We start from the raw sequence: 16,898 nt of genomic DNA, 5'->3' as shown, positions 1-16,898 counted from the left end.
TTTTCACTTTTCTCTGTATACATGTATACATAGCAAGATAAATAGCTAAAGTCAACTATGGGCAAACAATATGTGTGTGTGATTATGCTTAGTTACATTTAGACTTCTGCCAACTAGTGTGTAGAAATTATTGTACAAAACAGAGGGTTCTTATTATAGACTTTAAGTTATAATTTGAAGGAAACAAATACCATATCATATTCTCAATTTGAAAGATGTCAAACATACCACAACGTGGAAGTTTCTATTTTTGAGGGCCCCCAGTGACAATATCCATATTTGTTTTTATGACTAGATATTCAAGAAGTGAATTACTGTTGCCCTCTTATCTCACACACACACACACACACACACACACACACACACACACACACAGTCTTAAATTAATTATTTGCAAAAATCACAGCCTATGCCGGAACATACCTTGTTAGGAGTGACTAAAGCTGTTCTCTCATGGGCAGACCTGTCACACTATTTTGACTCTTTTCACAATAGGCTCCAATCCCTACAACTGAGTCAATGGTGTGGAAAACCACAAATCCATATTGAGTGATAAGAAGGCTGAAAAAGTGGCTTAGCTCTCCCATATGTTCTTTCCTTCAACTGCTAGAAACCTTGCACAAAACTGTTTAAGATACTAGTAGATAAACATCATTTATATTTGATCTTGTCTAATAATATGAAGCTTTGGCTACTGAATCTGTTATTTGTACAAGTGAAAAGATGCACTGAAAACCTAAAAGGCAAGTACATGGAAGGAGACATTCAAAACAAGTTCACTGGAGCAATGTTATAGTGAAACGTTAGAAATAATTTATATGTCCATCACCTAGGAAATGGATTTTAAAATGCTGAGATGATATTCTTTGGACTACTCCCGTATTTCATCTGAGTCAAGTATCAAGCAACTACAGCCCGTGGATCAATTACAGCCCACTATTTGTTTTGTAAATAAAGTTTTATTGGAACATAGCCATACTCATTTGTTTATATATTTATCTATAGCTACTTTCATGCTATAGATAATTGCAGGGTTGATTTGTTACAACACAGACTGTATGACTCTCAGTCAAAATAAAATATTCACTATCTAGCCCTTTACAGAAACAATTTACCAACTCCTGATCTAGGTAAAAAAACACCATCTATTGTAAAATACACCATTACTTTATATACCAGTAAGAAAGAAAAAAAAAAGTCAAATTATGACAAGCTGTCAAATGTCAGAAGCATCCTGCTTTTAGAGACATTAAAATATTAAAATATTCATCTTAGAATCAATGAACTGTGGTATATAGCATTTCAAATAAACAATACAGTGTATCCATATGAACAGATCTCAGATCCTCGGTGTCAAGTGAACAAAAGTCAAGTGTAGAACAATTTGCAGAATGATGTGAACAGCATATTATTTATGTCTCTTAAAAAAACACCAAACAATATAATGAGTTTCCATGAATGCAGATATATATCAGTGAGCATGATTTAAAAGAACTGGAAGAATTTAAAGAAAGCTGATGACAGCGGTTTTCCCTAGGAGAAGGGACCAGGATAATGATAGAAGGGGGGAGGGGTATCTTTATCTGTTGTGTTCAGGTTTTTCAAGGATTGATTTATTAATAGAAAGGAATTTTAAAAAGCAACAAAGCACGGAAAATCTGGGAGAAAGTAATGTCAAAGTATTAATAGTGGTAAATTTTTTATAGTAGGAATACGGGTGATTTCTTTTTTTTAGTGTATTTCACTGTAATTTTCAAGAACTTCATGAATAACTAAAGAAGATGAGTCATGCGTTTCATTTCTATCTCAATCAAAAGACATTAAGGTTGGAAGAAGTCCAAGTTAATCAGTTACCTGACATTACAAACTAATCCTGTTTTTCTACTGTGGCATTAAGGTTAAACAATGTAAAAGTCACGGCCGAATTTCATAGTTAAAACTTTTTTTTCATAATGTGGTACAGCTAATCTTTCAATACAGTGAACTTTATTCCTCACCGTGAAAAACCACCAACGAGAAAAGTCAAATGTCAGGTGCATTTTATAGAACTGAAATAGCTTGTCATGAGGCATGTTATTGAGGTACTGATGTCATTTCTTTCGACCCGACCTTACTTGTTTTGAAATTACGTTGTGATTTTACACGATTGTATATGTTGTCACATGCAATTCAGACCCTCGTGTTACTTATTAAATGCATTCATTTTGTCATTTGTCTATGGCAGGTCTTCCTAAAATATTCTCTGTAAGTGTCTTCACAAGTTCAAAACTTTGAGGGATAGTTTTAACACCACCAGATTATTTCTTTTGATGATGGGGATCTACTCACTCACCACTGCTTTCATTTAGTTTTTGTTTTTGTCATTTTGTTGTTATTTTAAGCATGTCTTTCTCTCCCTAAGAGTGTTTCCTCAAACATAGGTCTAGCTGCCTGCCTTCCAGATTAAGAAATGAAATGTGTCCCAGAAGGTGACAGCGGGAAATGTGGACATGGGACCTTGAGTCTATGAAGCTGCAGACTATGAGCCTCAGGTCTCTGAGGCTCTGGAACCAAACAGAGTGCTGTGTTGCTCACCATTTAAATCTACTTTTTCTTTTTCCAGTTCAATCTCACCATTTAGTATTGAGAGCACAAGACGCCAGAGAAGGTCTGAATCCCCAGACTCCAGAAAACGGCGTATCCACAGATGTGATTTTGAGGGATGCAACAAAGTGTACACAAAAAGTTCTCACCTGAAGGCTCATCGAAGAACACATACAGGTACAGCTCTGCAGGGTGTCTCACCTGAGGGTCACTGAGAGTCCAGAAAGGGCCAGCTGCTTGGCTTTGGAGCCATGAGTGTGCTGGAATGTTCTGTGCTCACCCATCACATGTGCATCATATGTTCCTTTCTGAGTGGAGTACATTCCCTCAGTTGAAAAAAGGCCTAAGTCTTCATGAAGTTTAGCAAGCAACAAAGTATTTCTTCTGTGTCTTAAGGACTTTTAAAATAATAGTACGAACACAGTGGTCTAGTCTTTTTCATAATCAGCCTTGCCACTTAATCGTTGTCTAGTTATTAGGTTTTAAAATGTCCACATAACACACCAAACAAGCTGAACAAAATCATTCTCTTAAACTTATCGTTTTCACCACCACTTAGATCATGTTTTTCTCCCCTTGATCTCATCCTCCAAATAACCAAACAGATACCCCCCCCCCGCAAAAAAATGAAATAAGATTGACATATACATAGCACTGTGAGGAGTTTAAAACAATACTTCCACATGATTCCATTTGATTCTCACTGGTATTTTTTTGTATAAGGAAAGGATTTTTCGTATTTACAGTTTGCAAAGAAGGAAATTGAGATCACAAGTGATCCACTGACTTTGTCACCATCCATTCACCCATGCACCTACCCAGGAAAGAAGCCAGTGACTCTTCACTTAGCTCCCTACCCACCCCATCAATTCTCTACCCTGTGTGTCCCTCACCTGGCATCCCCTGGCTTCCTTGGCTTCTGGATCCCATTGGGTACCGTCAGTGGGAGGCTCTGGGAAGAGACCAAAGGTGGAAGGAGGTACCCCCAATTACAGAACCTTTTGGTCAGAAAAGTGACTGGTGACTGGAATGTGTGAACCTCAAAGAAGCAGAGAGAAGAGAGAAATTCATTCTCACGCATTCCTGGTAGCAACGTGCTATAGAGCCAGTAACTATCCTCCACAGGAATCAGCCTCCAGCACCTGCCTCTATCTGGGAGCTTCATGTGTAACAGACTCCTGTGGGGCTGCATAAATCGTGCTCCCATCTCAAATACATTGAGATAACCACACCGTATAAACTGTTTCTCAGCTGAGGTAGCAAAATCATTTAAATCGTCATTCTTTGCCATTTATTGACTCATGTTCTTATATCAGATTATTTGAAAGCTGCTTTACAGAGACTTTCATGACTCTGATCGTTAAGATGGGACATCTTTTTGTGTGTGTGATGAAGTTATAGCACGGGATGCTTGCCTGAAGTCAGAAAAGCTTTATAGAATCTGAAGTTTACCTCTGCTTATATAATACATTAATACTATTACTGTTTCTAAGGGAATTCAACGCAGTGTGAAAACTTGTCGCTTCCATCTTTCCTCCCTATCCCCAGTCCTTATCCCTTTTCTACTTAATTCCAAATTCTTTCCTCTCCATTGATCCAGAGCTTTCCCAGGAGAGGTTTTCATCTATTTCTTCGGCACTAATTTTTTTTTTTTTTGCGGTACACAGGCCTCTCGTTGTGGCCTCTCCCGTTGCGTTGGCATTATTTTTGAATCAATTTTTTCTTTCTTTTTTTTTTGGATCTGAAAAATTAAGCCATTTAATATTTAAGTTAAGTTTTTATTGAAGTTAGTTGATTTATAATGTTGTGTTAGTTTCAGGTGTACAGCAAAGTGATTCCGTTTTACATACACATATATCTTTTTTGTTTGTTTTCAGATTCTTTTCCCTTAGAGGTTATTACAAAATATTGAGTATAGTTCCCTTGCTATACAGTAGGTCCTTGTTGGTTATCTATCTTATGTAGAATAGTGTGTCTTCGATTTTCTCATTAAGGCCAAGAATGCGTATGAAGACATGAAAGTTGAATAAGCATGTTTCATCTTATCAGTAGACACTTAACACAAATCAGAGGAGTTAAGTACGATCAGCTCATATCACTGACTTCTTATGGGAGCATTTCAGTTAAAGGAAAAAAAAGAATGACCTTTCTTCAGTGAATCCTCGTATATTTTGAGTTACTCCTATTTTCCTTGAACTTTCCAAAATACTTATTATCCCCGTTTTCACACAGGCACCCTCTATTTCATTTATGCAAGTGATGAACAGTGAGAGAGAGGAAAAATTTTAATGAGGTACTATTAAAGGATTGAATGTTATGGCATGATAGGATTGCATCTTACAGGTTTTAATATAGACTGTGCAAGTGGGGGAGATGTGATGTGTGCATTATAATTCAAAGCAATATAAACCTTTAATGCTGAAGCAGAAGTAATTAGTTTGGCTTATTAATAAGATGAAATCATCGTCTCCTAGGGTCCTAATGGGCCTTCTTTGTCACCAAGTCTAGTTCGTTAGAGGGATCCTTGGGTATCATCTTTCACAGAGACCCAGTCCCTATACTATGCAGTGTTCTGCACACTTAACATATTTTTTCTTTCATTTGATCCACACAATAACCAGTGTCATTATCTCCTTGGTATGAGTGTGACTCCCGGTCAAGTATTATTTCCCATCTCTCCTTAAATGCGTCGCGTGACAGAGAGCTTTTTCTTGTGCAAGACAAGTTGGGTGACATTTCTGAGGGCGGAGTCCTCGTCTCTTACAGCATTGAATTGTCTCGAATGGCGTTGTTTGGCTCCTGTTGTCTCGTTGTCCAAGGGAATCGCTCGAGCCATCACAGTGTAAATTTCACTTCTGGGACCCTGGTGCTCTTCTCAGCACTGTCATGAACCGCTGGTGTCTTCGTCTCTCCAAACCAGACACCCGCGGTTCTCTCAGCCACGTTTTCCTAGGTATATGCCAACATATCACAGTATCTTTTAACGTTTTCACACCACAAATTGAGGGAAGAGCTCTTGTTAATGGACGTCTCTTAATAGACGTAAAGATAATGATAAGTCTTTTAGCAGTTGACTCTGTTAGGTCATCTAAATCAAAAACTGCTGAAAACTGGATCTTCCCATCCCCTGTACCTATAACGGATTTCTTTTCAACTTAAACACGCAGTGTTGTGTTTGTCATTGAACCTGTCCCTCAGATGATGGCTCCCTTGGGAATAGTGGGTTTCCCGTCACTGAGGTGTTTTGCCCCAGGCTGGATGACCTCTTGTGGGAGATACAGGACAGAGTCATTACTATGAGGGCTGCACATACCCTTTCAAGTCTGGGAAATAATTATACTGCATCCCTTTTATTGACTTGGGCTCATTATTCTAATAAATTGAAAAGATTTTGGAGCTCTCCCTGCCCACCTTGCTTTTACTTTTTTAGCTTTCTCCTTCAGCTTCTCCATTTTTCCAAGTACTAAGTAAAACAGCTTCAAGGAAAAAGCCCTGAGATGTGATGTTGGAGACTTCCATCCAAGTGGGTCTTAATTTATTAACTTATAGCTAAGGGTCCACTTAGTTGTCCTACTCCAATCCATGTTTCTTGATCTCACAGCTGCATCCAAAAGTCCTTGTGAAATTCCTGCTCCAAACCCAGATATGCCAAATTCATCCATCCACTTAGCAGAGAAATACTTACTCTGCTCAAGGCAGAGTCTCCTAAACTACCAGTCAAATAACAGTACTTTTAAAAAGAAAGGATGAAATTTGCTTGATTTGCTGCCACTGGTTCAAAGTGAGCCCATACTGGTTTCTGATTTATAATTACACGCAAGATTTCATAACTTCGGGTTCAAAGTAAAATCAACACCAGTTCTATAGGGATTCGGGTTGACTTGCTTTGATTTTAATAAATATCTTCTTAGCCTTACCTTTGCTTCAGGCATATTTGCGTAAGTTATTTGTGTGTGACCAGTAATAATGAATGTGAAGTTTGGGATTATAACAGATGACTTATGAGAACTACACACGCGATGGGAGGTGAGCAAGGGACAACAAGACACTTTCTTTGAGAAAGTCACGTTAATTCTACCTTTAACACTTGATCTTTTGTGCTTTATTAGTACATGACAGTCATCTGTTTAGGACTTACACGTACAGTAAATTAAACATATTTGTAGGAGAGTGAAAGAGGATCATTTTCTATATATTAACAAGGAATTTAGAGTAAAAAAAAACAAAAGACATGCTGAAGAGTACCTTTTAAAAATAATTAAATATCATTTCATAAATGTGCAGTTTAGATAATAACATAAAGGTTTGACCAAATATTTTTAAATGCCTACTAACACCTGTCTGTGGTAAGTTGTTTAAGGCACGTTCAATAGAAGGAAAAAAATATATCTCGGTCATCGCATCCGCCCCTTTGTCAGCAGGTACGTTATTCCTACTCACTGGTCTAAATTGTGTGTTTCCTCTGCGTGAAGCAGTGTGCAGTGTATTTAAATGAATATGCAGTGTATTGAAATTAAAGGTCATTTAAATCTGTGCTAAACATAACTACTATGTATTAATACAGTGTTTCCCTCACTTTAAGAATTTCATTACTTATTAAGTGATCTAAATATGAATTTTAGAAAAAAATGGTTTTATGAGTTTGGTATTGCTGTTTAGAATTCTTATTACTTTCTAAAAATGTATGCCATTGTGTTTTCTAAAATGCAGTTCAAGCAAATAGCGCTCAGGCACCAGTGATTCTTACAACCACTAGATGGCACACTACAACCAGATGTTGGGTCTAGTCTAAGGGGGTCCAAGGAAGATTCAGCTAGAACCCTCTAGTGGTACGTTTGACAGGGCGTGATGATCACTGCTCTGCAAAATATTATAATTTAATGATGAACAAGGAAACGGCAAGATAAAGATTTAAAACAAGATTTTTAAATAAGTAGTTTTGACCTATAAAAATGTTGTTTCAGATGAATCTGATTTGAAAATTTCAACTTGGTATCCTGCTCTCTAATAAATCTGAGGCTCATTTAGCCAATCTTGTCTAATAATCATTTGAATTCATATGAAAACGATACAACGAAGTTTTAAAAATTCATAAATATAGAGAAGCCACGTTTCTTATGTCTGGCTTTAGCAAAAATAATTCATATCTGAATTTTACACATCAAGGAAGTTAACTCATATGGATGCTTTAAAAATTTTAACCAATTTTGATTTAAGCGTCTCTAAAATATGTCCTTCCCTACCTTTACAAATGAAAGAAATGATGTATTATTTAGCCCTTCCCTTGAGGAATGAAGACTTTGTAACTAATATCGCGTGCTATAATTAATATCAGATAATGACTATGTGCACGCACGTGCGTGCGCACACACACACACACACACACACACACACACACCCCAGTCCAAAATGCTTGTGGATTCCATGCTTTTTCACTTTCTTTCTTGTCTCATTACTTTTCATTGCTATTCCTATATTTCTTGCTTCTAATTTGACATCTTATTTTATTGGATGAGATTCTGAAATGATTTGATGATATCCTACAAAGAAAATCATGAGCTATGTGACAGCTGTGCATCTTGGTGGCCTTTTGTCCACAAGTCTTGGGGTTGCTAGATCTTACCTTCAGGCGATGGGGTGTTACTTATACTTTCACATCTATCTTCATTAACTAAATAACTCGTTCTATATACAGCTCCACGTCAGACCCTCTGTCTAGATTCATTGTTAGATAAAGCATAGGGCTTAGTGATGCCAGGATAATGAATCACTTAAGAACAAACTGACGTTTTTCAGGTAAAAATCCTCTGCAAATAAGCTGTTTGCAGATCTTGGCCAGAGAGCTCACAGATACGCTCCATATTGGTAACTGCGAAGAAATAGGAAGCTATCATAGAAATAGCACTAAATTTGAAGTCAGGCGACAGAAATTTGTCTTTGGCCCCTAACTGGCTTGTGAGCTTAGACAAGCTACTTAACTCTATGTACCTCAGGTTTTCTATTTTTTTAACTTTGAACATAAATATAGCAAGTTGTTGCATAATTACCACAGGGGGCCTCATTTTTATATCCCCAGTGAATACAGTGACTAACACATTGTAAGGACCCAATCATTATTTGTTGAATTGAAATTGTGTATGTCTGGATATTGACGGGGATATATATTATTAATATGAGCAGTAGGTTCAAGGCAAAAAAGTTTGGATAATTTAATGTATCGTCACAATCAGCTGTAGTTATATAATCTCTTTACTTCAGACTCAACTAATTTAATATTTATATAATGGAGAAAAAGTTGGAGTTAAAGTATTATTTTATCAGCCCTTTGTCACCATTTTTATAATGATAGTATAAATAATTTTTCAGGAACGTATTTTAAATACTTAGTAAAACATAGTCTTTTATTTGAAAGGACCTATTCATAGACAGATTCAACAAGACAGATATTTATTGAGCATTTTCCATGTCTAAGGCACTATAGATTTTTCTTGAAAAAGACAGAAAGAGGCAGGACCCCCATCTTCAATGAACTTGTCCATAAGTATACTAGGTAAGATCCATTGAACAGTCACAACAAAGGCCAAGTCTACAAAGTCATATAATAAAGATACAAGCAGAATAACAAAAGAACACCATGGGAGTTGTCTGTTATGGCCAGGGATTTTGGGGACACCTTTCTAAGCTGGGCATGCAAGGCCCTTCTCATCTGACTCCTTTTCATCCGTCAAACCTCATTTGCTGACCCCGTCCCAATTTCCCCCATTCCCCACCCACACGAATGAAGCAACCTCCAAACATGCCCAGCTGTATGGAGTTCATTGGTACGTTCTTGCACCTACCTGCAGTGGCCTGCCTGGGCACCTCCATTTTTGCTTCTTGAGTTGGTAAACTCCTATTTATTTTTGGAAACTGCCTCAGTGTCACCTTGTCTGTGAAGCTCTCTGACCACCCTCCTTCCCTAGGCAGGTAGAATTTTTTTCCTCCGTGACCCTGGAACACTTGGACGTTTCCTTGTTGCAGCAGCACAGTGGGCAGAGAGGAAAGCATGTGGGAAACAGTGGAGCAGTGGAGACAGGAGGGCATGGCATCTGCTTGGACGTGAGGGCAGGGGAAGGGGAGACTTTGAAGACATCGGGGGTGCATGGTTAGGAGGAAGGAATGCTGTGAACAGACATGGAGACCGGCAGTGAGAGAGAACTGATATTTCCTGAGGACCTGCCAGGTCCCAGGCACAGTGCCCTGCTCTGCTAGTGCTTTACATATTTTAATCACATCTGTAAATCCCCTGAAAGGTTAGAGCACTTGTCCACTGTCATGGAATGAACAAGGAAGGAGTGGAGCTGTGATGCAGACTCTGGTTTCTCTAGAACCTGTGCTGCTGTCATTACACCTGGTCTCAGGCAAGTTTGCTAATAACCTGCCAGTCTCTCCCACTAGGGCCACACTCCATGCAGGTCTAGCTAGCGGTTCCTACCTGTTTAGAGTTGGTCGTTAAGGTAATTGGAAGTATCAGGATAGCAAGTGATTGGTAAATGGCCCATTTTTAAGGTTTTTTTCATCATAATGTGAACTGATCTTTTTTTGTTTGTTTTTTGGGTTTTTTCGGCCATGCTGTGTGACTTGCGGGATCTTAGTTCCCTGACCAGGGATCAAACCTGGGCCCCCTGCAGTGGAAGCATGGAGTCCTAACCACTGGGCCACCAGGGAATTCCCAGTCTTTCTTGAAAGTCGACTAAAGTTTTTCTTTGTTAGAAAGCCAGTGAGAAGACTGACTTTCTAACAGGAGCATTAGTAATTAAACTGGAGGTAGCAGGGCATAAGACAGGGAAACAGAGCAGTAGAAGTTGGTATTGGTGAAAGGTGGTGAAACTCTAAAAAGAGGCAGACCATCTTCATGGAGATGAACTGGAGAGGACATTTGGAAGGCAGAACTGGCTAATGTAATAATCGGGTTGGGGCAGGTAGAGAATAACCGATAGGAAAGAGTCCAAGAAATCTCGCCAACTGGAGAGATGTATGACTTGATACCTGAGTAGATGGGCTTGTCTTTTTTCCGAACATCAAAATAGAAGGAGGGACATGTCTCCTCTAAGTGGTAGATGCTGAATAACGTTTTGGTCACGTGGTTGCTTTCGGGCTGCCAACTGGAAATGTTGTCTCCCCTTCCATGGTGCTTGGGAGAGAGACGGAGTTGTAGACACTTGGGAATCTTTCCCTTATAAGTTGTGGTAGAAGCTGTGGAAACCAAGGAGAATCTATGCAAGTGAGAAAATGTCAAAGCCCCAATCTCAGTAAACATTTATGTCAGCATCCCCAGCCTTTTTGGCACGATGGACTGGTTTCGAGGAAGATAATTTTTCCATGGACCAGGGCGGGGGATGGTTTGGGGATGATTCAAGCGCATTACACTTATTGTGCACTTTATTTCTATTATTATTACGTTATATAATGAAATAATTACGCAACTCACCATAATGCCGACAGGAGGCCGGGCTCAGGCGGTAATGCGAGGGCTGGGGAGCGGCTCTAAATACAGAGGAAGCTTTGCTCACTCTCCCACCACGCACCTCCCGCTGTGCGGCCCAGTTCCTAACAGGCCACGGACTGATACTGGTTGGGGGTTGGGGACCCCCGATTTATGTGACAGGTAAAGGAAGGCGTCTACAAAAGAAACTGAGGAAAAGGTAACCAGAAACAGGAAGATAAACGTTGTCCCTACATAGAAATATAAACTCAGCCACATAGAGTATTAACCTTAAACCTTGAACTTTTTACTTCCAGTAAAGTACATTTTTATTATAGGTTTTTTTTTGTGTGTTTTGTTTTTTGCTTTTTTTGCGGTACGCGGGCCTCTCACTGTTGTGGCCTCTCCCGCTGCGGAGCACAGGCTCCGGACGCGCAGGCTCAGCGGCCGTGGCTCACGGGCCCAGCCGATCCGCGGCATGTGGGACCCTCCCGGACCGGGGCACAAACCCGTGTCCCCCGCATCGGCAGGCGGACTCTCAACCACTGCGCCACCAGGGAAGCCCTATAAGGTATTTTTAACTTCATTTACATTTGATTTCTAGAGGAGAGGGGCTAGCCTCTGGGTTAACACAGTGTTTGTCCTGTAAGTACTAGCTCATATTCTGTCAGTCTGCTTGGCCAATTCTGACTGGATATCCTGGTTTACGAAAGCAGTGGTTTAAGGTGTTGAGAGGCATTGTAGGGTAGCGGTTAGGATTGTGACCTTGGGTGTCAGGCTCCCTGGGTTGAAATCCCCCCTCCATCCACCACTTACTAACTCTGGGTGAAGTGGGGTTGGTTACAGCAACTACAGTTAGGGTCGAAGTTAAACGAGTTCAGATCCATAAAACTCTTAGAGCTAAGTGTGGTAGATGGAAGACGCTATATGCTGTAGCAAATATTATTTTCATCAAAGAAATCCACTATATAATTGCATGAAAAAAAAGACCCACTTGGTCTTGTTTACACATAATGAAAAGGAGAATTAATTCAGTCCAGACAGTTCCATAGGGCAGATACTAACATACTGATCACTTGTTTGATTGAATTGACAAGACCAAACAGATCAAACAAATTATAGAATAGATTGGTCTACTTGGCCTATAAAGGAGTTTTATACTTAAAACGTTAGAAAAAATCAGGATCAGGATCGGCATCCATTTTACCTGCAAATCTTAATTCCTTCCTTAAAAATAACAAATGGGGGCTTCTCTGGTGGCGCAGTGGTTGAGAGTCCACCTGCCGATGCACGGGACACGGGTTCGTGCCCCGGTCTGGGAGGATCCCACATGCCACGGAGCGGCTGGGCCCGTGAGCCGTGGCCGTTGAGCCTGAGTGTCCGGAGCCTGTGCTCCTCAACGGGAGAGGCCGCAGCAGTGAGAGGCCCACGTACCACAAAAAACAAAACAAAACAACAACAAAACAATGGGATTTATTTTTAACTTTATGTTATTTATATTTCTTAGCAGAAACAGAAAATCCTTGAACTTCATAACTATAGAATTCAATATCCTTTATTGAGCACCTATCATTTGCCAGGCACATGGCATGTGTATTTCTAAGTTTCACAGTGGGAACAGTGTTCCCATTTTACAGACGGGGAACAGAGTTTCAGAAAGCTTAACTCTCTAGCCTGAGATGCAGTCGCAGATTGGAGACTGAGCCTCATTTGACTGTGCATTCCGCTTGATTTCAAAGCCTGTGCTGTTTTCTGCCCCCTTAACACCAGCAAGAAGGAAGGCAGCCTTGTCTACCCCTGGACAAGTCAAGGGCCTTGTAATCTCAGCTCTAGGTTTCTGTTTCCTCATTTTCAAAGGACCTAATTTCCTTCCAGGTCTAAAATTCTGTGAACTTTTATGAACTAATGTAACAGAAACCAGAAAACGAGATAGGAATCTTGATTCTGGGGGTTTTTTTTCCCCTCATATGCAAATACCATTCCTCAAGTGAAACAGATTGTCACAGCAAATATGTTGAGCCTTGAGTGTAATGAAGCTCATTTGTCAGTGTCTGGGGCCCCCTGACTTTATAAAAGTTAAACAGGGACACATTTCAGAAATGCACTTCTGAACTGAAGAAAATGCCTATGTTTCCTGTTGCCAAAGGTGTTTTTTTTTTTTTTTTTTTTTCGGTTGCTTGAGAAAATAATAGAGAGAAGCTGATGCGAGGACATGGGCGTTTTGTTTGACGGGGAGCTTTTGCAAACTGCACATTCCTTTTCTGTTGTTGCTCACACGTCATTTTAATATGAAAGGGCACCTGTCTTTTGTCTCAGGACACATTTACCTTTCAGCGTTTCAGATGGTGAAATGGGAGGTACCTGAAAAAGTTATTTTTGTTTCGTGGGTTTTGGGAATCCATTCAATACCTGATGTTTTCTTTAGACTTTATTATGCCTTCTGCTGGGTAAATGTCATGGAAATGCACTGAGTGACTCTTAATCCTTTTCTTTAACCAAAATTGAAAGAGGCAGCAGTTCTCATAATAAATCAGTTTCTTGACTGTTTCAAGAAAAAAACCCTGATGAGAGTTTTCATTTTCCCAGGATACTTAATTAGAATACTAGAATACTATTTAAATAATGCCTGTGAATACACACACACACACACACACACACACACACACACACGAGCACACACACACATAAAACTGTTTCTAACATGAACCCCAAATGAGGAGTTAAAAAGAGTGTTTTCAAACAAAAATTAACAAACCCTCTTTTTTTGGTATGTTCTCTTTTTAATCTTTACAGGACTCTTTCACTTTAGAGTAGGAGGGCTTGCTATTAGTTTCAGTTAACATTTTTCTTTTTCAGAGGTTTCATAGTTTAGTTCAGGTTTTATAAAGAGCTGAAAGAGGACAGATTGTGCTGAAAAATGGTCAAAAGGTGAGAGTGGCTTACGGGTTTTTCATGGGACATAGAGACCTTCACTTCAGAACTGAAAGTCTAAAAGTTAATAACTACACTCCAAGGTGAGTGTAGTGTTAAGCTACCAATTACCCAGCTCAGGCCCTTTGATTTTTTCCTATACATTAGCAACTTGATGTCTCAACTTAATCACTTACTAAGACTTATTGGTAAGGACATATACCACACCATTCCCTATCATTTTATTATTTCACAGGATTAATATAAGAAACAAAAATCAAAGGTGATCTGATGGTGGAGTCAAAACTTCTGATTATTTTGAAAAATATTTAAATACATTTTCAAAGACTTTGCTACTGAGGAATCTAAGTGTATTTGTGGGTTAGACCAAACAAACAAACAAAAGGTGGGCATGCTTTTTTTATTTTTAGCTTATTTCTAGTGAAAACAGTGTTGAATAACACATTTGCAGAATTCTAATTCAAATGAGTTTAAGGACCATTCACTATTCCTGAAGAAATCACTGGAAATAGCGTTTACTGTCACCCCCATTCAGCCTGACACAGAGCAGCTGTGCACAATAGCCGCACAGACCCTGGGAGATGCTTGACTACTATTAGTGTCCAAGCCAACTCTTTCCATAGGAAAATGTTCATGGAAAATTCACCTACCGTTCTGTCCCCACCACTGACTTTTTTAACTTTAAAGTGAGCTTTCTGTTTTCTAGCAAGATTTAAAGGAAAGAAGGGGAGATGGAGGAAGGATTCTGTCTGTTCTTTATTATATCCTTTCAGGGCTCATTTATACATATTACAGTGTATCTTATAAACTTATTTATCATCTTAATTAGTTTTTACTCACATCATGAAGTTAGTGTCTCTTATCTTAATTTGTTTATAAGATTGTACCCTTTAAATAGCTTCAAAGCACAAGCATAAAATATAACCCCGTTCAGTTTTAACATAATGTAGTAGCCACTAGCATTGTTCTTGTATCCACTTCTAAAACTTAACTAGTCCAATGAGAGAATTTATTGACATTTTTTAATGAAATGCTAGGCACTAGGTGGATATAATGGAAACCGAGGTCTCTCTTGAGGGAGGGGCAAAAGCCTGCTCTCTGCCTGGTCCAAGCAGCCATCTCATCTCCATAGAGAGGAGCCACCCCTATAGCTCAGCCTCTAGCTGTGAAGAGAGATTTGAAGATCTTATTTTCTTTTTTCCCCTCTTCTTTCTTCTGAGTATGGAGAGAGAATACCCAAACTCTGGTATTCTTCGTGAGGAAACGGGGGTAAGAAATGTTATACAAGAAATATCTGGGGATATTAAAAAGAAAGCATATGTTTTTGTAAGAAAAGCTTCAAGGAAAACTCATCGATCACTCAGATAATTAAGTTTATTATTTTCTGATATAGGTCCTCCCTCCCCCCACCCCCTAGATGAGAATGTGTTCATTCTTTTTTACGTGCCTTCATTAATCACTTAGCCCCTAATGGTTTATAAGCTTATATATCATTTTCACTGGTTTTACTCATGAAGTAGGGACGTATCTGCATCTTGCATTTTGGAGGCACTTACTGTACCTGATTTCACCTCACAGAATACTTTTCAGGTTCTGCACTGAGTTTCCTGCTGCACATTTGCAGGCCCACAGAAACCCTCGCCATAGCTGTTGCTTTCTCTGCCTCTCTGCCTTTAAGACATCCACCTTAGAAATGATGCCAAACATCTGAGCTCCTCTTTTCTGATCGTTCCTTCCTTATGTCCTCCTCAGACTAAGTAGAATTAATCGTAGCTCATCACTGAGCACGGTGGCCATGGTAACACAACCGTATTGAAAGGGTGGGTTGGAGTGGAGTAGGGCAGGGTCGGGCTCCATCACTGTGGAATCAGTGCTCTTTTCGTTACCGGGTAAAGTGTATAGAGACGTTCCTGACCCCTCTCACCCTCATAGCGAAGGCCTTGCTCATTATTGTGCTTTTATAATGAGCAGAGGAGATCCCGAAGACTTTTCAAACCCTGACTGAATTGGGTGAGCCTTTTCAGAGAATCCCTGATTTCTCCTTGTCCAGAACTCTCTGTTTAAAGCATCAGACATGAACTATCACGTGTATTCATTACCAAGAGGACAGTTAGAATTTTAATCGAGGAGCCTGAGTTAAGAATAAGTGATTATCTTATAGCCAAAATATTCCCTCACCCACCCATCCCAAACTAACAAGGTGTGTTGTATATCCTGATTAAGTTAACATAATTAGGAAGCCTGCCAAAAGCTGAGGTGCCCATCCCTCACATCAGGAGTCGGCCAACCTTCTATAGTAAATGTTTTAGGTATTGCAGGCCATACATTCTCTATTGCAGTGTTCAATGCCTCCATCCCTGGAAAACAGCCATAAACAATATGCAAACAAATGAGTGTGGCTGTGTTCCAATAAAGACTTATTTATGGCCACTAAAATTTGAATTTCATGAAAAGTATATACTTTTCACATGCCACGAGAGAGCCCTCTTTTGGTTTTTGTTTTTTTTTTCAACCATTTAAAAGTGTGAAAACTACTCTTAGCTTGCGGCTTGCACAGAAAACAAACCACAGACTAGATTTGGCCTGGGGGCCACAGTTTACCACCCCTGCTATAGATTTTCAAGTGAAAAGGGCACAACTACCATTATTAAACAGCCAAAGTGAAAGGAAAAGTGTGTCTATTATAATTTGGAGGAAGAAATTGGAGAATATTAAGTGCCGAAATTGGGGGTACAAGGAAATTCAGAGAACCCCTGAGACAACAGGCCGACCCTACGGTGGCCATACCAGCCTCCATCATCCTTTTTGAGGTGAGACTGAAGCCCTGTCTCCTTCTATTGCCTCTCTTTACTTCCGGGCCCATCCCAGTTATGGAGCCCCTTCCTGCCTCTCCATCTGCAATGCCAAGGTGAGGGTTCAG

At 39.6% G+C, this 16,898-nt stretch overlaps 1 protein-coding gene across 2 annotated transcripts in view; it reads left to right on the top strand.

The window, feature by feature from the left end:
* KLF12 (KLF transcription factor 12) overlaps window positions 1-16,898 on the top strand; it is a 446,968-nt gene that overhangs the window by 427,380 nt on the left and 2,690 nt on the right. For both annotated transcript variants that reach the window (XM_007447097.1, XM_007447098.1), the window contains one exon: window positions 2,603-2,760. In XM_007447097.1, coding sequence (XP_007447159.1) covers window positions 2,603-2,760 — 158 coding nt within the window. The remainder of the gene's footprint in view (window positions 1-2,602; window positions 2,761-16,898) is intronic.

The sequence above is a fragment of the Lipotes vexillifer genome, unplaced genomic scaffold, assembly GCF_000442215.2.
Source record: "Lipotes vexillifer unplaced genomic scaffold, Lipotes_vexillifer_v1.1 scaffold1491, whole genome shotgun sequence".
NCBI lineage: Eukaryota > Metazoa > Chordata > Mammalia > Artiodactyla > Lipotidae > Lipotes > Lipotes vexillifer.
The sequence above is the reverse complement of the archived record's forward strand: the minus strand, read 5'-3'. Positions and strand labels throughout refer to the sequence as shown.